Here is a 23040-nt window from a genome sequence, read left to right as displayed (position 1 = left end):
TAAAGAGGTAGTCCAGTATCAAAAACGTATCCCCTATCCCGCAGATAGGGGAGAGGTGTCAGATCTCCTGCGATCTCCCACCCGATGCCCCACAGTTCTATGGGAGAGCCAGAGATACTCAAACGCTGTATGTCCAGCTTTCTCGTAGGGCGCCGTACTGATAAGGGAAACTTTTTGCTTCTATAGTGCAGCATAGGCTAATATTAGAGAATCAACTGGAGGCTATGACTTGACATGCATGGGTTACCTGCCACCTTGATTCCTATTTCCCCTATGATATGGCTCTAAGGCTAGAATTCCACTAAGGTTTTTTCCCACCAGCAAAAACGCCAGGAAAAACTGCCAGGAAAACTGCCATGGATTTTCCCTGCGTTTTGGCAGTTTTTCTTGTGTTTTTCTGGCGTTTTTCCTGGTGTGTGGAAATAGCCAGTTTTGTCCCCTGTGGCACTGCCTTCAGGTACCACTCTGTGGGTCAGATGCTGAACGCCCAGTTCACAGCCCGGTCTCACTTCCCCCGGCTGTATAGTATACAGGGGGGCGTAGTGTACCTGTGTATATTATATAGGAGCCGAGAATCCTGTTACTATAATGACAGGACTCCCTGTCCTGTCCCTGCACCTTTGGGTGGTATACACTATATACAGCTCTCTATAGATAGCTGTATATAGTGTATACAGAACACGAGGTCCACTTACCTTCCTCGCTCCCTGTCCCTGCCAGGTTTGTGTAGCTCCACCCCTAGGGAAGATGTCATTAGGGGTGAAGCTACAGATGGGAGTCAGGCTGGTAAGTCTGAAGCTCTGTTCACATTGTCCGTTTTTTATAATGTGAACAGACCCTTCTGGCAGTGTCTTCCCAGACAGGGAGACTCCAGCTGTTGCTAAACTACAACTCCCAGCATGCCCAGACAGCCAAAGGCTATCTGGGCATGCTAGGAGTTTAGTTTTTTCTCAATTGGAGGCTCCCTGCTTAGGAAGACATTGCATTATGGGCGCTCTCCCCAGCAGACAGCGCCAAAAATATCCTAACCAATTTTTTGTGATTTTTTGTGCAGAGGATTGCGGCGGATTCGATGGATTACGGCAGATGAACTGATTTTTTTTCTTTTAATAAAATGGTTAACGAGGGCTGTGGGGGAGTGTTTTTTAAAATAAAATAATTTTTCCAAAGTGTTGTTTTTTTTTAATTTAATTTTCAGGCTTAGTAGTGGAAGCCAGTCTTATTGATGAAATCCATTACTAAGCCAGGGCTTAGTGTTAGACCCAAAAACAGCTAGTGCTCCTGGACCTAGGTGATAACAGGCTGGCATTATTTAGGCTGGGAAGGGCCAGCGTTCTTTTATTTCCCATATTTTTATTCTCAGCCAGATACCAACCAAGCAGCAACAGTCTGACGTTACCAGGGTGGGCGAGGACCATTGTCACTGGCCCTCCCCAGCCTAAATAACACCAGCCTGTTACCGCCTAGGCCCAGGAGCGCTATTTTTTACACTCCGGGCCTGTTGGTACCGGCTCTTCTAGGCACCCCTGTGGCGGTGGGTACTGGGCTAATAATTGGGGGTTAGTGCTAGCTGTTTTTGGGGCTAATGCTAAGCCCCGGCTTAGTAATGGATTCCGTCAATGAGACCGGCTTCCACTACTAAGCCTGAAATTTCTATAGAAATAAAAAAACACAAGACACTGGAAAAATTATTTTATTTAAAAAACACTCCCCAAAAAGCCCTCGTTAACCATTTTATTAAAAGAAAAAAAAACAGTTCATCCGCCGTAATCCATCGAATCTGCCGTAATCCTCTGCATACTCGGATCTGAACCAAGAAGAAAAAAAAAACACAAAAAATTGGTTAGGACATTTTGGCGCTGTCTGCTGGGGAGAGTGCCCATACAGGGAGCCTCCAATTGGGGCAAAACTACAACTCCCAGCATGCCCAGACAGCATATGGCTGTCTGGGCATGCTGGGAGTTGTAGTTTAGCAACAGCAGGAGTCTCCCTCTCCTGGAGGACACTGCCAGAAGGGTCTATTCACATTATACAAAACGGACAATGTGAACAGAGCCTTAGACTTAGCAGCCTGGCTCCTGACTGAAGCTCCGCTCCTAATGATGTCATCACTAGGGGGCAGAGCTACACGGACCCAGCCGGGACTGGAGGGAGGAAGGGGATTTCTTCATCTTCTGTATACACTATATACAGACATCTATAGATAGCAGTATATACTGTATACTACCCAAAGGGTTAACCTACACTGTCCAGCAGTGTAGGTTAAAGGAGATATCCAGTGGTGAAAAACGTATACATTTCAGTTCAAGGGGGGTCCGACCGCTGGGGCTCCCGCAATCTCCTGTATGGGGCCCCTACAGCCCGCGGGAAGGCGTGTTGACCACCTGCACGAAGAGGCGGCTGACACGCCCCCTCAAAACAACTCTGGGGCAGAGCCGGAGCGCCGCCTTCGGCAATCTCCGGCTGTGCCATCGGGTTGTAATGAGGGGTCGTGTCGGCCACCGCTTAGTGCATGTTGACCACCGCACAATCTGGCTAGCGAGCCTGGCCCCTGCACAGAGAGATCGCGGGGGCCACCAGTGGTCGGACCCCCGTGATCTGAAAATTATCCCCTATCCTTAGGATAGGAGATAAGTTTGTCACCACTGGACTACCCCTTTAACTCTTTCCTTGCCGGGCTTACGCATAGCGCACAGCTCAGCAAGTGAGCCAGCAATGTGTATACTGTATACACATTGCAGGCTCACTGTAGGTTCTTGCTGGGAAGTAGATACACGATGTTCTCCCGGCTCTGTAGCCTTGAGCACAGCTGATTCCCAAAATTCACTTCAGGACGATCGCAGCAGGTGTCAGGAGTGACCTTTGCTGTGATCTGTTTCTTACTGCAGGTACTACTACGCCCAACATGGAGCAAACTCTGCTCCATGCTGGGAGCTGTAGTACCTGCATTAATAGATCGCAGCAAGTGTAACTTCTGACACCCGATGCAATCATCCTGTATAATGTATAGATGCAGCCGGACGCTCTTCTATGGTCCCCTGCACTGCCGTATATATAGACCTATTCATATTTCCCGAAGAGAGCTGTGATTGGCCAGATGGTTCCAGCCAATCACAACTCTCTGTGGTAAATATGAATAGATGTCTATATATGGCAGTGCAGGGGACCATAGAAGAGCGGCCGGCCCCATCAATACATTAAACAGGAGGATCGCAAAGGGGCGATCTGTCAATTAATACAGGTACTACTACGCTCATCATGGAACAGTGTGTTCCATGCTGTGAGTAGTAGTACTACCTAAAAAATGTTTTTAAAAAAAGTTAAAAACACACACTACGTTTTTATTATTGTCGGCTACGTTTTTAGTTCCCTGCCCGCCCACATAAATTGATCCCTGTTTAAAAATTAATAAAAATTTAGTTATAAGAAAGATACATTTCGTTAAATACAATTTTTTCCATCACTACTGTATCTTTTTTTTTTTTATGGTACCCTACGAAATTTTAATAAAAAAGGTATCTCCATCACTTTTTTGGATCGCTAAAGTCCAAAAAAAGAATAAAAAACGCCGGCAAAAATGCCAAAGTTAAAACCAACATGGCGTTTTTCTTGGTGTTTTAGACTTCCATGGGGGAAAAACGCCACGATTTTTGTGCAAAAAACGCCAAACTAGGTTTTGTTGGGCGTTTTGAAAAACCAGCCTCTGAGCCCAAAAATAGCTGAAAAACACCAAAAGGATTAAAAAAACGCCAAGTGGATCTGGCATTTTGCAGTTTACTATTGACTTGCAGCTAACATCTGGACGCGGCGTTTTTTCGCAGAAAAAAACGCCGTGCAGGAAAATTTGCCTTTTTTTACGGCGTTTTTGCAAAAAAATCCTCAGTGGTAATCCAGCCTTATAATGCAGCCTACATTTCCCATGATGCCTCTGGCTGTGCAGAAACAGAGGGAACCGAGTGTCATCATTACACTAGCTTTGAGTAATTTCGAAATGCAGCATAGATTAGTGACATGGAACTTTTGTCCTCTATCTCACACTATAGAGTGTCATATGAGATGCAGCTTCAGTCTCCTTACAGTCTCCGTAAAGCAAATGTTGGGCTGCATCTCAAAGGACATACTAGAGAATCCACACATAGAAAAGATAGACCGTGTGAGTCATAGGAGTTGTGTAGCTCTGCAGCTGATCATTATAATGGCTCATCTACTATCATTGCTATCCTGGTCTATTAGAAAAGGCAGACATTCTACATTCAGCATCTCTGTGCATAGGTAGATTTAGAGAGGAACAAGGAGGGCATAGCTAGGTGGAAAGGGGAGGGATCTGACAGATACAAGTAAGGATCTGATAGTTGATGATATAATTGTGTACTTCAGGGGAAATTAGTAACATAAGAGAGACTGACATCCTGTCTATCTATTAGATCAGTGTATTCCTACCATCGTGCCTCCAGCTTTAAAAAAAAAAAAATACAACTCCTAGAATTCCCAGAGAACCTTTGGCTGTCCAGGCATGCTGGTAGTTGTTGTTTTGCAACAGCTGGAGGAACGCACTGGTTAGAAAACACTAAATTAGATCATGTCATTTTCCTGTTGTCACACTGGGAATCACATGACCCCGCGAGAATAATGAAATGTATGGATGCAGCAGGCGTGGGAAGAAACAGATGACACTGCAGGAATACTGGGTTGATAGTGTTTGCTTATACATATTAGTAAAATATCTATTTATGTTCATTGTCACTTTGTTCCTAGGATACTTTGGATAAATTATATCAGATGAACAAGAGATACTGGATCGGGCTGACACGAGACCCAGAAAATGCTACAATCTGGAAGTGGCTGGATGGGACCCAAATCACCTTTAAGTAAATACTGAGCGGGATGCTTTCATATCACAATCTCTGAGAAAGTTACATAGTAATAAGACAATGTTAAAATACTTATTTACATTTTTAAGCAAAATGCAAAAATTTCTAATATACCACAAAGAGGTTCCGTATAAAATTTTAAAATGGGGCTCCCTTTTGCTGCTGGTTGGCACCACCACACCTTTTACCACCTGACAGTAGGTTCTGTTACATGTTTGGCCGACCATCTTCTTATCTATGATTCTTAAAAGAGTAGTCTAGTGAAAATAACTTACCTCCTCTCCTGCAGCCCCCCGAGTCATCAACTGTACGCAGCTAAATTTGCTCTGTGGCTGATAACTCACGAGACAGGGGCGGGAGTATCGTGATGTCACGGCTCCGCCCCTAGTGAAGTCACGCTCTGCCCCCCTAATGCAAGTCTATGGGAGGGGGCGGGGCCGTGACATTACACACCGCTGGCCCCTGTATCGTGAGTCATCAGCCATGGAGCAATGCAGCCAAGCTCCATACAGCTGATGACCCAGATCGCGGGAGTCCCCAGCGGCGGGACCCCCGACATCAGACATCTTATCCCCTATCCTTGGATAGGGGATAAGATGTCTAAGGGCGGAGTACCCCTTTAGGTTGACTTCCCACAGCCTTGTGGTAAAAGAATCCTGTGCTGGGTTACCTCCCCACATGCCTCATAGTACAAACAGTGGGCTGTCTCTATAGTGTGTATTCCCTTGGTTTGAATGCATGTATCTACATTTTAGGGTACAGATGAGACAAAAAAGACAGAACTACATAAAAAAAATGACCTACATTTGCTTTGCCTGCTGCATCCACATTTTGGCAGTACATGAACCAAAATTGTGGTGCATTTAAATGGCACATTTATTACTATCTTTGCGCTAGAAAGAATAATAAAATTCACCACACTCAACACTTTATTCTCACACACTATATAGGACATGTCTAAGGGTAGTCTGTAGTGTGTAGAAAGGATAATAGCTCCAAATACTAAATAAAACTTCCATTATTTCATTGTAACATCATTAAAAAAATCTGTACTGACAACTTATCCCCACTTACCCCCTTGCAAGGAGACTATCGATCCCGCACGAAGCGGTTGTAGACATGCCCTCTCTATGGATTTCTATGGGATAGCCAGAGATTCAGTGTTCGTGAGTATACCATAGAGATGCATGGAGGGGGAATGTCGGCCTCTGCTTTGTGTGGGGGTTGACACAGCTCTGTGCATTGGTGCCTGCAGGAGATTATGGAGGTCCCAGCAGTTGTATCCCCTGTGATCAGACGCTCATCCCCTATCCTTTGGATAGAGGATACGTTGTCTTACACTGCAGTATCCTTTTTAATGATTTACTTTATACCAAGTCGAATTGAGGAATGCGATCATTACTTGTGCATGTTATACAAATTGCTTGAGATAACCTATCTTCACATTTGTGTGTTACTGAAACTACGGATTACTTTACTGCCATGGACAGATTTTCTTCCTAATTTAATGCAGACTATGTGCCAAAATTATAAATCCATACACCAACTTAGTTTGCCTAAAAGATAGCTAGTAGAAAGATGGACTGTTTTAGTGAATCCCCCCGCCCCATTGTTTCTACCATTCCTAGAGAAAAAAGTGTCTATAGTAGGGTCTATACTAGAGAGACTTCTGCCAGTCTCTATGCTAACTAAATCCTACCATAATCTTGGCCAAAACTATTTATGAGAAACGAGGAGGATTATGTCATTACATATATAAATCTATGGGGGAGATTTATCAAAGGATTTAGACTGGTTTTTCCTGTCTAAATTTGTCGCACAGAAAGTCGCAGTCTAAATATGTGCAACTTTTTAGCGACTTTTGCTCTAGAGGATTTTTAGAACATGATGCATTCTAGTCTATTTTAGACGGAAATGCATTGGAAAATGCATTGGTGCTGAATTTACCAAAAGCCACTTTTCAGCAACAAGTCGCATCGGCTGAAAGTGCGTTGAAATGTCAGACCATACTGGAGCAGGTTTAAATACGGTCTAAAGCATAGGGAAGGCAAACAAGGTGAGGACCAGCTCACCCCGCCCGAGACAGTAGAGCACGGATCCAGGCGCTGGACGGCACCAGCCAATGAGAAAAGGAAAGAGATCGGATCCAGCTCAATGCAGGTAAAATCGGGTTTAATCCATAGGACAAGGAAGGAACAAGTTACGCGTTTCAAGCGCTGCAAGCGCTCTTAGTCATGAAGGTCTAAAGCATAGGTCCCGAAGTCCGTGCACAGAATTTATCAAGAGCCGTGCGACTTTTGATAAATTAGGCGCACAATAGACCGGCCTAACCCTCTGTAGTTTGGTCTATATTGATGCGGGACATAGACAACTTTCATAAATATCCCCCTATGTGTACAATAATGTGCTATAGGAGCCTCTAAAATGGCTTGATATTCAACCAACACTCCCACTGAGTCTTTAGACACCTGCATAGCCGGGTATGACAGCACATGTGATGAAGTGTATATGTTTTTGGTCCAATGCCAGTGTCACGATGCCGGCTGGCAGGTAGTGGACCCTCTGTGCCAGAGAGGGATTGGCGTGGACCGTGCTAGTGGACCGGTTCTAAGCCACTACTGGTTTTCACCAGAGCCCGCCGCAAAGCGGGATGGTCTTGCTGCGGCGGTAGTGACCAGGTCGTATCCACTAGCAACGGCTCACCTCTCTGGCTGCTGAAGATAGGCGCGGTACAAGGGAGTAGGCAGAAGCAAGGTCGGACGTAGCAGAAGGTCGGGGCAGGCAGCAAGGATCGTAGTCAGGGGCAACGGCAGAAGGTCTGGAAACACAGGCAAGGAACACACAAGGAACGCTTTCACTGGCACTAAGGCAACAAGATCCGGCAAGGGAGTGCAAGGGAAGTGAGGTAATATAGGGAAGTGCACAGGTGATTACCCTAATTGGAACCACTGCGCCAATCAGCGGCGCAGTGGCCCTTTAAATCGCAGAGACCCGGCGCGCGCGCGCCCTAGGGAGCGGGGCCGCGCGCGCCGGGACAGAACAGACGGGGAGCGAGTCAGGTAGGGGAGCCGGGGTGCGCATCGCGAGCGGGCGCTACCCGCATCGCGAATCGCATCCCGGCTGGCAGCGGGATCGCAGCGCCCCGGGTCAGAGGACGTGACCGGAGCGCTGCAGCGGAGAGAGTGAAGTGAGCGCTCCGGGGAGGAGCGGGGACCCGGAGCGCTCGGCGTAACAGTACCCCCCCCCTTGGGTCTCCCCCTCTTCTTGGAGCCTGAGAACCTGAGGAGCAGACTTTTGTCAAGGATGTTGTCCTCAGGTTCCCAGGATCTCTCTTCAGGACCACAACCCTCCCAGTCTACTAAAAAAAATTTTTTCCCTCTGACCTTTTTGGCAGCCAAAATTTCCTTGACCGAGAAGACGTCCGAGGAGCCGGAAACAGGAGTGGGAGGAACAGATTTGGGAGAAAAACGGTTGAGGATGAGTGGTTTGAGAAGAGAGACGTGAAAGGCATTAGGGATACGAAGAGAAGGAGGAAGAAGAAGTTTATAAGAGACAGGATTAATTTGACACAAAATTTTGAAAGGACCAAGATAGCGTGGTCCCAACTTGTAGCTAGGGACACGGAAGCGGACATATTTAGCGGAGAGCCATACCTTGTCTCCAGGGGAAAAAACGGGGGGAGCTCTTCTTTTCTTATCCGCGAACCTCTTCATGCGTGAAGAAGCCTGTAAGAGAGAATTTTGGGTCTCTCTCCATATAATGGAAAGGTCACGAGAAATTTCATCCACAGCGGGCAGACCAGAGGGCAAGGGGGTAGGGAGGGGGGGAAGAGGGTGACGGCCGTACACCACGAAAAATGGGGATTTGGAGGAAGATTCAGAGACCCTGAAGTTATACGAGAATTCGGCCCATGGAAGGAGATCTGCCCAGTCATCCTGGCGGGAGGAAACAAAATGTCGCAAATAATCACCCAAGATCTGGTTAATTCTTTCTACTTGTCCATTGGACTGGGGATGATATGCAGAGGAAAAATTTAATTTAATCTTGAGTTGTTTACAGAGAGCCCTCCAGAATTTAGACACGAATTGGACACCTCTATCCGAGACAATCTGGGTAGGCAACCCGTGAAGACGAAAAATGTGTACAAAAAATTGTTTAGCCAACTGAGGCGCAGAAGGAAGACCAGGAAGAGGGATGAAATGTGCCATTTTGGAGAATCGATCAACGACCACCCAAATAACAGTGTTGCCACGGGAAGGGGGTAAATCAGTAATAAAATCCATACCAATCAGAGACCAAGGCTGTTCGGGGACAGGCAGAGGATGAAGAAAACCAGCGGGCTTCTGGCGAGGAGTCTTATCCCGGGCACAGATAGTGCAGACTCGCACAAAGTCCCCAACATCCGTCTCCAGAGTCGGCCACCAATAGAAGCGGGAGATGAGTTGCACAGATTTCTTGATGCCCGCATGACCTGCGAGATGGGAGGAGTGACCCCATTTGAGGATTCCGAGGCGTTGGCGTGGAGAAACAAAGGTCTTTCCTGGAGGAGTCTGCCCGATGGAGGCAGGAGAAGTAGAGATCAGGCAGTCAGGTGGAATGATGTGTTGCGGAGGAAGATCAACTTCTGAGGCATCCGAGGAACGAGAGAGAGCATCGGCCCTAATGTTCTTATCGGCAGGACGAAAGTGAATCTCAAAATTAAATCGGGCAAAGAACAGAGACCACCGGGCCTGGCGAGGATTCAGCCGTTGGGCAGACTGGAGGTAGGAGAGGTTCTTGTGGTCGGTGTAGATAATAACAGGAAATCTTGATCCCTCCAGCAGATGCCTCCATTCCTCAAGTGCTAACTTAATGGCTAGAAGCTCTCGATCCCCGATGGAGTAGTTCCTCTCCGCTGGAGAGAAGGTCCTAGAGAAAAAACCACAAGTGACAGCATGCCCGGAAGAATTTTTTTGTAGAAGAACAGCTCCAGCTCCCACTGAGGAGGCATCAACCTCCAATAGGAAGGGTTTGGAAGGGTCAGGTCTGGAGAGCACGGGAGCCGAAGAAAAGGCAGACTTGAGTCGTTTAAAGGCGTCTTCTGCTTGAGGAGACCAGGACTTGGGATCAGCATTTTTTTTGGTTAAAGCCACGATAGGAGCCACAATGGTAGAAAAATGTGGAATAAATTGCCTGTAATAATTGGCGAACCCCAAAAAGCGTTGGATAGCACGGAGTCCGGAGGGGCGTGGCCAATCTAAGATGGCAGAGAGTTTGTCTGGATCCATCTGTAGTCCCTGGCCAGAGACCAAATATCCTAGAAAAGGAAGAGATTGGCATTCAAACAGACATTTCTCAATTTTGGCATAGAGTTGGTTGTCACGAAGTCTCTGAAGAACCATACGGACATGCTGGCGGTGTTCTTCTAGATTGGCAGAAAAAATTAGGATATCGTCCAGATATACAACAACACAGGAGTATAACAGATCACGAAAAATTTCATTGACAAAGTCTTGGAAGACGGCAGGGGCATTGCACAGTCCAAAGGGCATGACCAGATACTCAAAGTGTCCATCTCTGGTGTTAAATGCCGTTTTCCACTCGTCCCCCTCTCTGATGCGGATGAGGTTATAGGCGCCTCTTAAGTCCAATTTAGTGAAGATGTGGGCACCTTGGAGGCGATCAAAGAGTTCAGAGATGAGGGGTAAGGGGTAGCGGTTCTTAACCGTGATTTTATTAAGACCGCGGTAGTCAATGCAAGGACGTAGGGAGCCATCTTTTTTGGACACAAAGAAAAATCCGGCTCCGGCAGGAGAGGAGGATTTACGGATAAAGCCCTTTTTTAGATTCTCCTGGACGTATTCGGACATGGCAAGAGTCTCTGGGGCAGAGAGAGGATAAATTCTGCCCCGGGGTGGAGTAGTGCCCGGGAGGAGGTCGATAGGGCAATCATAAGGCCTGTGAGGAGGTAGAGTCTCAGCTTGTTTTTTGCAGAAAACATCCGCGAAGTCCATATAGGCCTTAGGGAGACCGGTTACAGGAGGAACCACAGAGTTACGGCAAGGGTTACTGGGAACCGGTTTTAGACAGTTCTTGGAACAAGAGGACCCCCAACTCTTGATCTCCCCAGTGGACCAATCCAGGGTTGGGGAATGAAGTTGAAGCCAGGGAAGTCCAAGGAGAATTTCTGAGGTGCAATTGGGGAGGACCAAAAGTTCAATCCTCTCATGATGAGATCCGATGCTCATAAGAAGGGGCTCCGTGCGGAAACGTATGGTACAGTCCAATCTTTCATTATTTACACAATTGATGTAGAGGGGTCTGGCGAGACTGGTCACCGGGATGTTGAACCTGTTGACGAGAGAGGCCAAAATAAAATTTCCTGCAGATCCAGAGTCCAAGAAGGCCACAGCAGGGAAGGAGAAGGCAGAGGCAGACATCCGCACAGGCACTGTAAGACGTGGAGAAGCAGAGTAGACATCAAGGACTGTCTCACCTTTGTGCGGAGTCAGCGTACGTCTTTCCAGGCGGGGAGGACGGATAGGACAATCCCTCAGGAAGTGTTCGGTACTAGCACAGTACAGGCAGAGGTTCTCCATACGGCGTCGTGTCCTCTCTTGAGGTGTCAGGCGAGACCGGTCGACCTGCATAGCCTCCACGGCGGAAGGCACAAGAACAGATTGCAGGGGACCAGAGGAGAGAGGAGCCGAGGAGGAGAAACGCCTCGTGCGAACAGAGTCCATATCTTGGCGGAGTTCCTGACGCCTTTCGGAAAAACGCATGTCAATGCGAGTGGCTAGGTGAATAAGTTCATGTAGATTAGCAGGAATTTCTCGTGCGGCCAGAACATCTTTAATGTTGCTGGATAGGCCTTTTTTGAAGGTCGCGCAGAGGGCCTCATTATTCCAGGACAATTCTGAAGCAAGTGTACGGAACTGTACGGCATACTCGCCAACGGAAGAATTACCCTGGACCAGGTTCAACAGGGCAGTCTCAGCAGAAGAGGCTCGGGCAGGTTCCTCAAAGACACTTCGGATTTCCGAGAAGAAGGAGTGTACAGAGGCAGTGACGGGGTCATTGCGGTCCCAGAGCGGTGTGGCCCATGACAGGGCTTTTCCGGACAGAAGACTGACTACGAAAGCCACCTTAGACCTTTCAGTGGGAAACAGGTCCGACATCATCTCCAGATGCAGGGAACATTGGGAAAGAAAGCCACGGCAAAACTTAGAGTCCCCATCAAATTTATCCGGCAAGGATAAGCGTATCCCAGGAGCGGCCACTCGCTGCGGAGGAGGTGCAGGAGCTGGCGGAGGAGATGACTGCTGAAGCTGTGGTAGTAACTGTTGTAGCATAACGGTCAGTTGAGACAGCTGTTGGCCTTGTTGCGCTATCTGTTGTGACTGCTGGGCGACCACCGTGGTGAGGTCAGCGACAACTGGCAGAGGAACTTCAGCGGGATCCATGGCCGGATCTACTGTCACGATGCCGGCTGGCAGGTAGTGGACCCTCTGTGCCAGAGAGGGATTGGCGTGGACCGTGCTAGTGGACCGGTTCTAAGCCACTACTGGTTTTCACCAGAGCCCGCCGCAAAGCGGGATGGTCTTGCTGCGGCGGTAGTGACCAGGTCGTATCCACTAGCAACGGCTCACCTCTCTGGCTGCTGAAGATAGGCGCGGTACAAGGGAGTAGGCAGAAGCAAGGTCGGACGTAGCAGAAGGTCGGGGCAGGCAGCAAGGATCGTAGTCAGGGGCAACGGCAGAAGGTCTGGAAACACAGGCAAGGAACACACAAGGAACGCTTTCACTGGCACTAAGGCAACAAGATCCGGCAAGGGAGTGCAAGGGAAGTGAGGTAATATAGGGAAGTGCACAGGTGATTACCCTAATTGGAACCACTGCGCCAATCAGCGGCGCAGTGGCCCTTTAAATCGCAGAGACCCGGCGCGCGCGCGCCCTAGGGAGCGGGGCCGCGCGCGCCGGGACAGAACAGACGGGGAGCGAGTCAGGTAGGGGAGCCGGGGTGCGCATCGCGAGCGGGCGCTACCCGCATCGCGAATCGCATCCCGGCTGGCAGCGGGATCGCAGCGCCCCGGGTCAGAGGACGTGACCGGAGCGCTGCAGCGGAGAGAGTGAAGTGAGCGCTCCGGGGAGGAGCGGGGACCCGGAGCGCTCGGCGTAACAGCCAGCCATCTCAATTCAATAAGAGCTATAGACTGGAAGAGAAGTGTCTCCTGACTGAATCTTTGGAATGTTACCATCCATTTGCATCTATTACGTTACATTTTTTCTGAAAGACTTATTGTTTTTCTCATTTATTTACAGCAACTGGGGAGGAAATAATCCCGACAATTACTTGAATCGTGAGAACTGTGGAGAAACCAGACCTGGATCTTGGAATGATCGAACTTGTACTGATAAAACAAACTTTTATATTTGTAAAAGATAAGAAAATGCTGAGACCCTGCAGCTGTGTGAGGACCACTGGAGTTAAAGGGGTACTCCCACCCTAGACATCTTATCCCCTATCCAAAGGATAGGGGTTAAGATGTCTGATCGCGGGGGTCCTGCCGCTGGGGACCCCCGCATTATTGCATGCGGCACCCACCTGTGTTCTCACCGGAACCGCTGGAGGGTCTGAGTCGCGACTCCGGGAACGAAAGTCTGTGACGTCAGGACTCCGCCCCCGTGTGATGTCACGCCCGTCCCCTCAATGCAAGTCTATGGGAGGGGGCGTGACGGCCGTCACGCCCCCTCCCATAGACTTGCATTGAGGGGAAGGGCGTGATGTCACACGGGGGCGGAGTCCTGACGTCACAGACTTCTGTTCCCAGAGTCACGACTCAGACCCTCCAGCGATTCACATATTGATAGTCTATCCAACACCTGGAACCCCTACCGATAAGCTGTTTGGCAGAATTACTGCAGCTGGATCTACACTGAGAACTGAGCTGGAAGCATGTAAGGTTACTGCAACTTATCTCATGTTCACTTCAGGAGCTAAACTGCAGTATCCCGACACAGCCATTATACAATGAACAGGGCTTTCTGCTTCTGGCTCCATTCCCAGTGTAATTCTGGCCCCAGTGGCTCTGTATGAGAGCTGATTGGCTGGGGTGCTGGGTGTTGGCACCCTGCCAATTAGATGTCGATGGTCTATCCTGTGGATGGGTGAACAATATTTGTAACTGATGAAACCTTTAAAGCCTGTCATTTATAACAACTTTCTACATGTTGCTCACATGTCCAATGTTCAGATTGCAACGGGTCTCACTCCTGGGCCCCGGTGTGATCACAAGTTATAATTGATGGAATTGTGTGGCAGCATGCTCCACCCCCCGCCGGCCGGTAGATCTGACAGCATAGATCAATGCAGAGAAAATGTCAGATTTGATTCACAGCCAAGGAGAGGGGTGTGCGCTACTGTGCACTTCACCTGGCTGTAACTTGCGATCACAGGGTGTCTCAGAAGTGTGACTCAATTCAATCTCAAATTTTGACATGTCTAGGCAACATGTCAAAATTTTTTTTAAAGTGAAACATTGAAGAAAACCTTTTGCAGACTAAATATTGAGACAGACTGGTTGGCAGGGATAGGCTTCCTAGCAACTGAAGACTCTTTTATGGGGTTGTGAGGCAGAATGTCCTTGGCCTACAGTTTTCTGAGGCTCCATGGGTCTTAACCTCCCTGGCGGTATGATTCTTTCTGGAAATTTGTACCAAAAGCGGTACAATTTTTTGCACTGAATCTCACATCTCCCCCCCCCCCCCCCCGCCCATTTCACATCTCCCCCATCACATTCCCCCTCCCATGTCACATTCCCCCTCTCCCTTGTCACATCCCCCCGTCACATTCTCCCCCCTCCTTGTCACATTCTTCCCCTCCTTGTCACATTCCCCCCCTTGTCACATTCCCCCCCCTTATCACATTCCCCCCCTGTCACATTCCTCCCCTGTCACATTCCCCCTCCCCTATCACATTCCCCCCCTTGTCACATTCCCCCCTTGTCACATTCCCCCCCCTTGTCACATTCTCCCCCTTCATGTTACATTCCCCTCCCCCTGTCAAATCCCCCCTTTGTCACATCCCCCCCTTCATGTCACATTCCCCCTCCCCTGTCACATTCCCCCCTCTTGTTACATTCCGCCCCCCCTTGTCACATTCCCCCCTGTCACATTCCCCCCCCCCTTCATGTCACATTCCCCCCCCCTTCATGTCACATTCCTCCCCCCCTTGTCACATCCCCCCCCCCCCCCCTCTGTCACATTCCCCCCTCTGTCACCTTGTCCTGCAGCAGCATATATTAGGTTTGCCGGGCAGATTTCAAACCTAGTGTATTTGCTGCAGAACAAGTCCTTTCCCCTTCAGCCAATCACTGGCTTTACACCACTGCGGCCTGTGATTGGCTGAAAAGTGAAAGGTCCTGTAAGATGAATAGAGCAGGGACCAGAGCGCACGGAGGGGAACGACATCTTCAGGGACCGGGACTAGGTGAGCAAAAGTTTTTTTTATTTTACTACTTTTTCCTTTTACATTTAGCTCAGTGTTATTCTGACAGGGTACCTCCAGCTGTTGTGAAACTACTACTCCCAGCATGCCCGGACAGCCTTTGGCTGTTCGGGCATGCTGAGAGTTGTAGTTTTGCAACAGCTGGAGGCCCCCTGGTAGGGAAACACTGACTTTTAGTATTTTTCTTTACCTGCTCTGGCCGGCCCCCGCAACGGGAGCCGACCAGAGCAGATAATCGCATGTTTTCCCGGGGGCCGCATCGCTATATCGCATTGCTTTTGCAATATATCGTGCAGCCCAGCCGGGAACTCTGTAATTCTACCCCGAGCGTGACTCGGGGTTACCGATCCTGGCAGGGAAAATTAACCCCGAGTCATGCTCGGGAATACCGCTCAGGGGGTTAAAGGGAATCTGTCAGCAGCATCACCCCCAATAACTTATTTATACATAGTAAAAGTGCTGAATCGATGCTGAATCTAATGCAGTTATCTTCTTTCATTCTGTTGTACTATAAAAATAGATGTATGAATTATGCAAATACTGGTCTTGGTGCACAGGAGGCATTCCCAGGCCCTTGATGCCCTCAATGGTCCCTGTCATCCAGCCTTTTAATAAATATTAATTGCACTAGTGGTCCGGGGTAGTACATGATCACGTGCTGGAGAGCTGAAGATTGATATTTATGCAAGTGCAGAATTACAAGGACCAGCCGGAGAGTAGAACAGTGCACCAAGAAGGTAACCTGCATTATATTCAACATTACCCGCACTATGTAAAAACAGGATAGTGCAAGTGATGCTACTGATAGATTCCCCTAAAAGATCTTTTACAGGGGCCGATAATCAGCCCAAAGAACAGTCAAAGGATCATTGTCCCGTGTAAAAGGACCTTTGGTCAGCCTATGTACTCCCAAGTAACAATTAAAACTAATAATAATGTGTCAAGAGATGTATCACATTCTATTTCAAAACACATTATTCTTCAGTACACCGGCAATAATGTAAAGGATTGGCTACCCCGATGATCACAAGGATGAACAACTGATCGAACAACTACTCACCCCAAACAATTTCTCAGAGTGAAGGCTCCTATTATGATCAACTCTCCTTATGGTAAATTGGTGCATTATGGAAATTATCTGCCCATGTAAAAGGACTCTTTCGCTTGAACTGGCACAGAAGGTGGCACAGCATTCCTCAACAATATTATTCTCCATGTAATGTCACCTACTGTATTAGTACAAATACATTTAGACTTACAATCTTCTTTAATTGTAGGTTAATAACATTTCTTTTTTCATAATAGAAAATAGGCTAGAATCATCAAAAGTATGGGGTCATATGATGGGCAAATAATATCACCATGTAGAGTCCAAATGCCATACAATGTACAAATGAGAGTGATTTTACTCTACTGTCAAGCTAAGGCTCGGTCAGCAGCAGTTCCACCAGATTTGACTGGAATGTTCTTCACAACAAAAAACGATAGACCCCATTGTAAGATGCCAGAGGTGTCCATTGTTTGATGGATCTGGCACTGCTGTCATGATTTCTGTTATAATGTAGCCCAACATTGCTATACAGTGGTCCCTCAACATACGACGGTAATCCGTTCCAAATGAACCATCGTTTGTTGAAACCATCGTATGTTGAGGGATCCGTGCAATGTAAAATTTAGGAAGCTGTACTCACCTGTCCCCGCCGCTTCAGACCCGTCACCGCTGCCCTGGATGTCGCCCTCCATCGCTGTCGCCATGTTCAATGGTGTCCCCGACGCTCCAGACGTCTCTGCTTCCCCAGGATCCTCGCTCTCCGTCACCATCATCACGTCACTGCGCACGCACTTTGCTCCTTTTGGATGACGGGACGGCATGCGCGCGACGTGATGAAGACGATGGAGAGCACTGGTGATGGAGGGGATCGTGAAGATGACGCTCCGGAGCCCCGAGGACAGGTAAGAGACATCACCGGAGCACACGGGGCACCGTAAACGGCTATCCGGTGGTAGCTGAAGCAGTCAGCGCTGCCGGATAGACATTTATGTGATGGCCCCGACATACAAAAGCATCGTATGTTGATGCTGCCTTCAACATGCGATGGCCTCTGAGAGGCCATCGCATGTTGAAATTATCGTATGTCAGGGCCATCGTAGGTCGGGGGTCACTGTACTTGGTGTAAATAACAACTGCTATAAAGTGATCAAATAATAGTGCCATCATAAGAAGCCAACTGAGTATTAATAACAAAAAAACTTGAAGTCTCTGCTTTATGCTATGATTTGGAGTCTCAAGTGGACATTGGCCTGTTGTGCCCCCACCTGTAGCCTCCCTTAAAGGGGCACTCCACTGCCTCACCATTTGGAATATTTTGTTCTGAACCCTGAGTGCGGGCACCGGGGCTCGTGATGTCACGGCCACGCCCCCTCATGATGTCACACCCCCTTCCATAGACTTGCATTGAGGGATGTGGGGTGATGTCACGAGGGGGTGTGGCCATGATGTCATGAGCTTCGACGCTCGCACTCAGAGTTCAGAACAAATTTTCCAAACGCTGAGGCAGTGGAGTACCCCTTTAAGCTGGACGTTTATTACTTTGTTCCTTCTTCTTTCTCACTTGGTGTAAACATAAAACTTGTGGAAGTGAGAGGTTTCATTTCCTTATACTTTCACTGATCATAAAAATATCAATATTACTGTCCAGTTCCTATATAATTTAAAAGGCACCCTGGTTGGGAAACTCTGGTCTATAAGGTCAGATGGTAAGCTCGACCAAGACAGCTCTGGCACCTGCTTATTTCTCCCAAGACAAAAGGGTCAGGAGGCAAAAATACAGCATGCCTGACCATTCTCCCCAATGACATCATCTATACAGTCGGCCAAACCTGTCACAGTTGTGGGTTCAGCCAACTTTATCATGATGTATGGGCACCTCTAGCTTAGTTTCAATGGGAAAAAAAGGAAAAAATAATAAATAATAAATAAATACATTTTAGTTAAAAAAGATATTAAGATAAACGGATGTAAATGAATATAACAAGTATAAAAAGTCAAGGACTGAGTACCATAATATTTACAAATTGCCTAAAGCAAATAATACCCATAAATCAACACTGGTATACATTCTTATATGTTTATAGTTGTATTTATCCATTTTATATCACCACTACTAAAACATTATTAAAACAAACTGAAACTTTCATTGTCTCTGTTATATGTTTCAAAAATGTGATTTTTTCATATATATATATATATATATATATATATATATATATATATATATATACGGTATATATGTACACATACATACAGTATTAAAGTTGTTCAGGTTGAATTGTATCATCACTATGTGTGGAATAAATACCAAGCTGGTGTATCCCCGATTGACTTAAAGAGGTACTCCACTGGAAAGCATCTTATTTTAAATTAACTGGTGCCAGAAAGTTAATCAGATTTGTAAATTACTTCAATTTAAAGGGATACTCTGGTGGAAAACTTTTTTTTTTTATCAACTGGTGCCAGCAAGTTAAACGGATTTGTAAATTACTTTTATTAAAAAATCTTAATCCTTCCAGTACTTATTAGCAGCTGTATACTTATTATACTTATTACTTATAAGCGGCTGTGCAGCAGAGAGCACTGTGGTCAGACAGAAAAGAAATCAAAAAAGAAAAGAATTTCCTCTGTAGTATACAGCAGCTGATAAGTACTGGAGGGATTAAGATTGTTTAATAGAAGTAATTTACAAATCTCATAGGCAATAGTAGAAGGAGAGAGTACACCACGTAGCTAAGCAGGTAAATGCAAACATACAATACCGCGAGGTAATAAATGGGAGCGTTCGGACCCGATACAATCAATAGGCAGCACCTGCGGGGTGCACACACAGGGTGAAGTATCAATAGATGCAACAAAAAAGAGAAGCGTGCACTCACCGTGGGTAAACTGCTGCAGGCCCAAGGTCCGGGATCACCACGGCATAGACAGATATCTGTCTATGCCGTGGTGATCCCGGACCTTGGGCCTGCAGCAGTTTACCCGCGGTGAGTGCACGCTTCTCTTTTTTGTTGCATCTAATTTACAAATCTGTTTAGCTTTCTGGCATCAGTTGATTTAAAAAAAAAAAAAAGTTTTCCACTGGAGTACCCCTTTAAAATGGTAACCCTTCCAGTATTTAGCTGCTATTTGCTCCACAGGAAGTTCTTTTCTTTTTGAATTTACTCTCTGTCTGACCACAGTGCTCTCTGCTGACAGCTCTGTCCATGTCAGGAACTGTCCAGAGCAGGAGAAGTTTGCTATGGGGATTTGCTCCTAGTCTGGACAGTTCCTAAAATGAACAGAGGTGTCAGCAGAGAGCACTGTGGTCAGACAGAGAGTAAATTCAAAATGAAAATAACTTCCTGTGGACCATATAGCAGCTAAGTACTGGAAGGACTAAGATTTTTAAATAGAAGTAATTTACAAATCTATTTAACTTTCTGGCACCAGTTTATTTAAAAAAAAAAAAAAAGTTTTCCAGTGGAGTACCACTTTAATATATACTATATATTATTGTTTCAAAAGATAAACATCCAGGCCCCACTTGAGCTTGTTTATTTAGTCAAACATCACAACATCAACAGAGAGTTCCATAGTCTCACTGCTCTTACAGTAAAGAATATCTGTCTGTGATGATGAAAAACCTTCTTTCCTCTAGATATACAGGGTGGGCCATTTATATGGATACACCTTAATAAAATGGGAATGATTGGTGATATTAACTTCCTGTTTGTGACACATTAGTATATGTGAGGGGGGAAACTTTTCAAGATGGGTGGTGACCATGGCGGCCATTTTGAATCCAACTTTTGTTTTTTCAATAGGAAGAGGGTCATGTGACACGTCAAACTTATTGGGAATTTCACAAGAAAAAACAATGATGTGCTTGGTTTTAATGTAACTTTATTCTTTCATGAGTTATTTACAGGTTTCTGATCACTTATAAAATGTGTTCAATGTGCTGCCCATTGTGGTGGATTGTCAATGCAACTCTCTTCTCCCACTCTTTACACACTGATAGCAACACCGCAGGAGAAATGCTAGCACAGGCTTCCAGTATCCGTATACACTGCTGTATACTACTATATACACCGCAGGAGAAATGCTAGCACATGCTTCCAGTATCCGCAGTTTCAGGTGCTGCAGAATGGGCAAAACAAAAATTGGAACAGGACCCTCAGTTTATGCAGAAGATTTTGTTCAGTGATGAGGCAAACTTTTATGTGAATGGTGAAGTTAACAAACAAAACCACCGCTATTGGTCTGACACTAACCCACATTGGATAGATCCCTCCAAGACTGTTGGAACACAAAAATTGATGGTATGGTGTGGTATATGGGATACAAAGATAGTGGGGCCATTCTTCATCAATGGAAACCTCAAGGCCACTGGATATGTGAAATTGCTACATGATTATGTGTTTCCCTCTTTCTGCACTGAAGCTGGCACGTTCCCTGAGTTTTTCCAGCAAGATGGTGTGTGGTGTCCCGGTACCGCATCCTATGCGGTCCCTTTATGTGTATGGGTCCCCATAGCCAGAGTCCCTAGGACGTAGGGGTCCATGTTGTATAGTCTACCCCTTGTCACCTCTATTCCATCTAGTAAACCAGTAATTTATGCAAGGTTTATGTAAATATAGTTATATAAATGTAAATGAATAGTTAATTACCTGCAAGTAGCGTACCAGGACCTGCGGGTCTCGTGACTAGGTGAACTTTATGGTATTTCTGCTTGAGGACCTGGGGAGGTCCCTATGACGTATGCAATCCCATCATTCTGTGTAATAGTGAATGACAGGTATTCGGACCAATCAGATTCACCCCGCCCCTGACCATATAAGGGAGCGGCAGCCATTATTCTCTCTCTTGTTCCAGCGCAGCCAAGCAGTAACCACCTCTCTTGTTCCTGGGCTGTCAACCGAGAAGGACCTGCGCAACTAATCTCGCTGTGAGTTAGGCCTGAGCTTTGCGGCTACAGCTGATCAATACTAAATTGAGAGTGTATCAATCCTCAGACACTCTGCAGCATCACCGGACCTAATCTAACCCCTAAATCCGGACTGATCTGCAATATCTACCCTAAATTCAGAGACTTTCTAAATACATAGTTACATAGTTACATAGTTAGTATGGTTGAAAAAAGACATACGTCCATCAAGTCCAACCAGGGGATTGAAGGGAAGGATGTAAGGGGATAAGGGAAAGGGATGTAGTTTTATAATTCTGCATAAGCATTAATGTTATTTTGTTCCAGGAATGTATCTAATCCTGCTTTAAAGCTGTTAATTGTTCCTGCTGTGACCAGTTCCTGAGGTAGACCGTTCCATAAATTCACAGTCCTCACGGTAAAGAAGGCGTGCCGCCCCTTTAGACTAAACCTTTTCTTCTCCAGACGGAGGGAGTGCCCCCTCGTCCTTTGGGGGGGTTTAACCTGGAACAGTTTTTCTCCATATTTTTTGTATGGGCCATTTATATACTTATATACGTTTATCATATCCCCCCTTAAACGTCTCTTCTCAAGACTAAACAATTGTAACTCCTTTAATCGCTCCTCATAGCTAAGATGTTCCATGCCCCATATTAGTTTAGTCGCGCGTCTCTGCACCCTTTCCAACTCCGCAGTGTCCCTTTTATGAACAGGCGACCAAAACTGAACAGCATATTCCAGGTGAGGCCGTACCAATGCTTTATAAGGGGGAGTATTATGTCCCTGCTCCTCGAGTCCATGCCTCTTTTGATACATGACAATATCCTGCCGGCCTTGGAAGCAGCAGCCTGACATTGCATGCTATTCTGTAGTCTGTGATCTAAAAGTACACCCAGATCCTTCTCTACCAGTGACTCTGCCAGTTTAATCCCCCCTAAGACATACGACGCATGCAGGTTATTAGTACCCAGATGCATAACTTTACATTTATCCACATTGAACCTCATTTGCCAAGTGGATGCCCAGACACTTAGTCTATCCAAGTCATCTTGTAACTTATGCACATCCTCTATAGACTGTACCGTGCTACAAAGCTTGGTGTCATCTGCAAAGATAGAAACAGAGCTGTTAATACCATCCTCTATATCATTGATAAATAAATTAAACAGCAGCGGGCCCAGTACTGAACCTTGGGGTACACCACTAATAACCGTGGACCAATCAGAGTACGAATCATTGACCACCACTCTCTGGGTACGATCCATGAGCCAGTGTTCAATCCAGTTACAAACTAAAGTTTCCAAGCCCAAGGACCTTAACTTACCTGTCAGATGTCTGTGAGGGACAGTATCAAACGCTTTGGCAAAATCCAGAAACACTATATCCACAGCCATTCCTCAGTCAAGGCTTCTACTCACCTCTTCATAAAAGCAAATTAGATTGGTTTGACAACTTCTATCCTTAGTAAACCCATGCTGGCTATCACTTATAATACTATTATCCCCTATGTATTCCTGTATGTAATCCCTTATAAGTCCTTCAAACAATTTACCCACAATGCACGTTAGACTTACCGGTCTATAATTGCCTGGCGAAGACCTAGAGCCCTTCTTGAAGATTGGTACCACATTAGCCTTGCGCCAGTCCCTTGGCACAATACCAGACACCAGAGAATCTCTAAATATCATGAACAAGGGTACAGATATTACTGAACTTACCTCTCT

At 46.5% G+C, this 23040-nt stretch overlaps 1 protein-coding gene across 2 annotated transcripts in view; it reads left to right on the top strand.

Annotated features, from left to right (window-relative positions):
• The window catches only part of LOC130367867 (CD209 antigen-like protein A), a 56476-nt gene extending 43016 nt beyond the window's left edge, over positions 1-13460 (top strand). For both annotated transcript variants that reach the window (XM_056570780.1, XM_056570781.1), the window contains 2 exons: positions 4756-4868; positions 13172-13460. In XM_056570780.1, coding sequence (XP_056426755.1) covers positions 4756-4868; positions 13172-13295 — 237 coding nt within the window. In that variant the 3' untranslated portion in view covers positions 13296-13460. The remainder of the gene's footprint in view (positions 1-4755; positions 4869-13171) is intronic.
• The last annotated feature ends 9580 nt before the right edge of the window (positions 13461-23040 follow it).

This window comes from Hyla sarda, chromosome 4, assembly GCF_029499605.1.
Source record: "Hyla sarda isolate aHylSar1 chromosome 4, aHylSar1.hap1, whole genome shotgun sequence".
Lineage (NCBI taxonomy): Eukaryota > Metazoa > Chordata > Amphibia > Anura > Hylidae > Hyla > Hyla sarda.
Note: the sequence above shows the minus strand (reverse complement) of the source record. Positions and strands in the feature narration are given on the sequence as shown.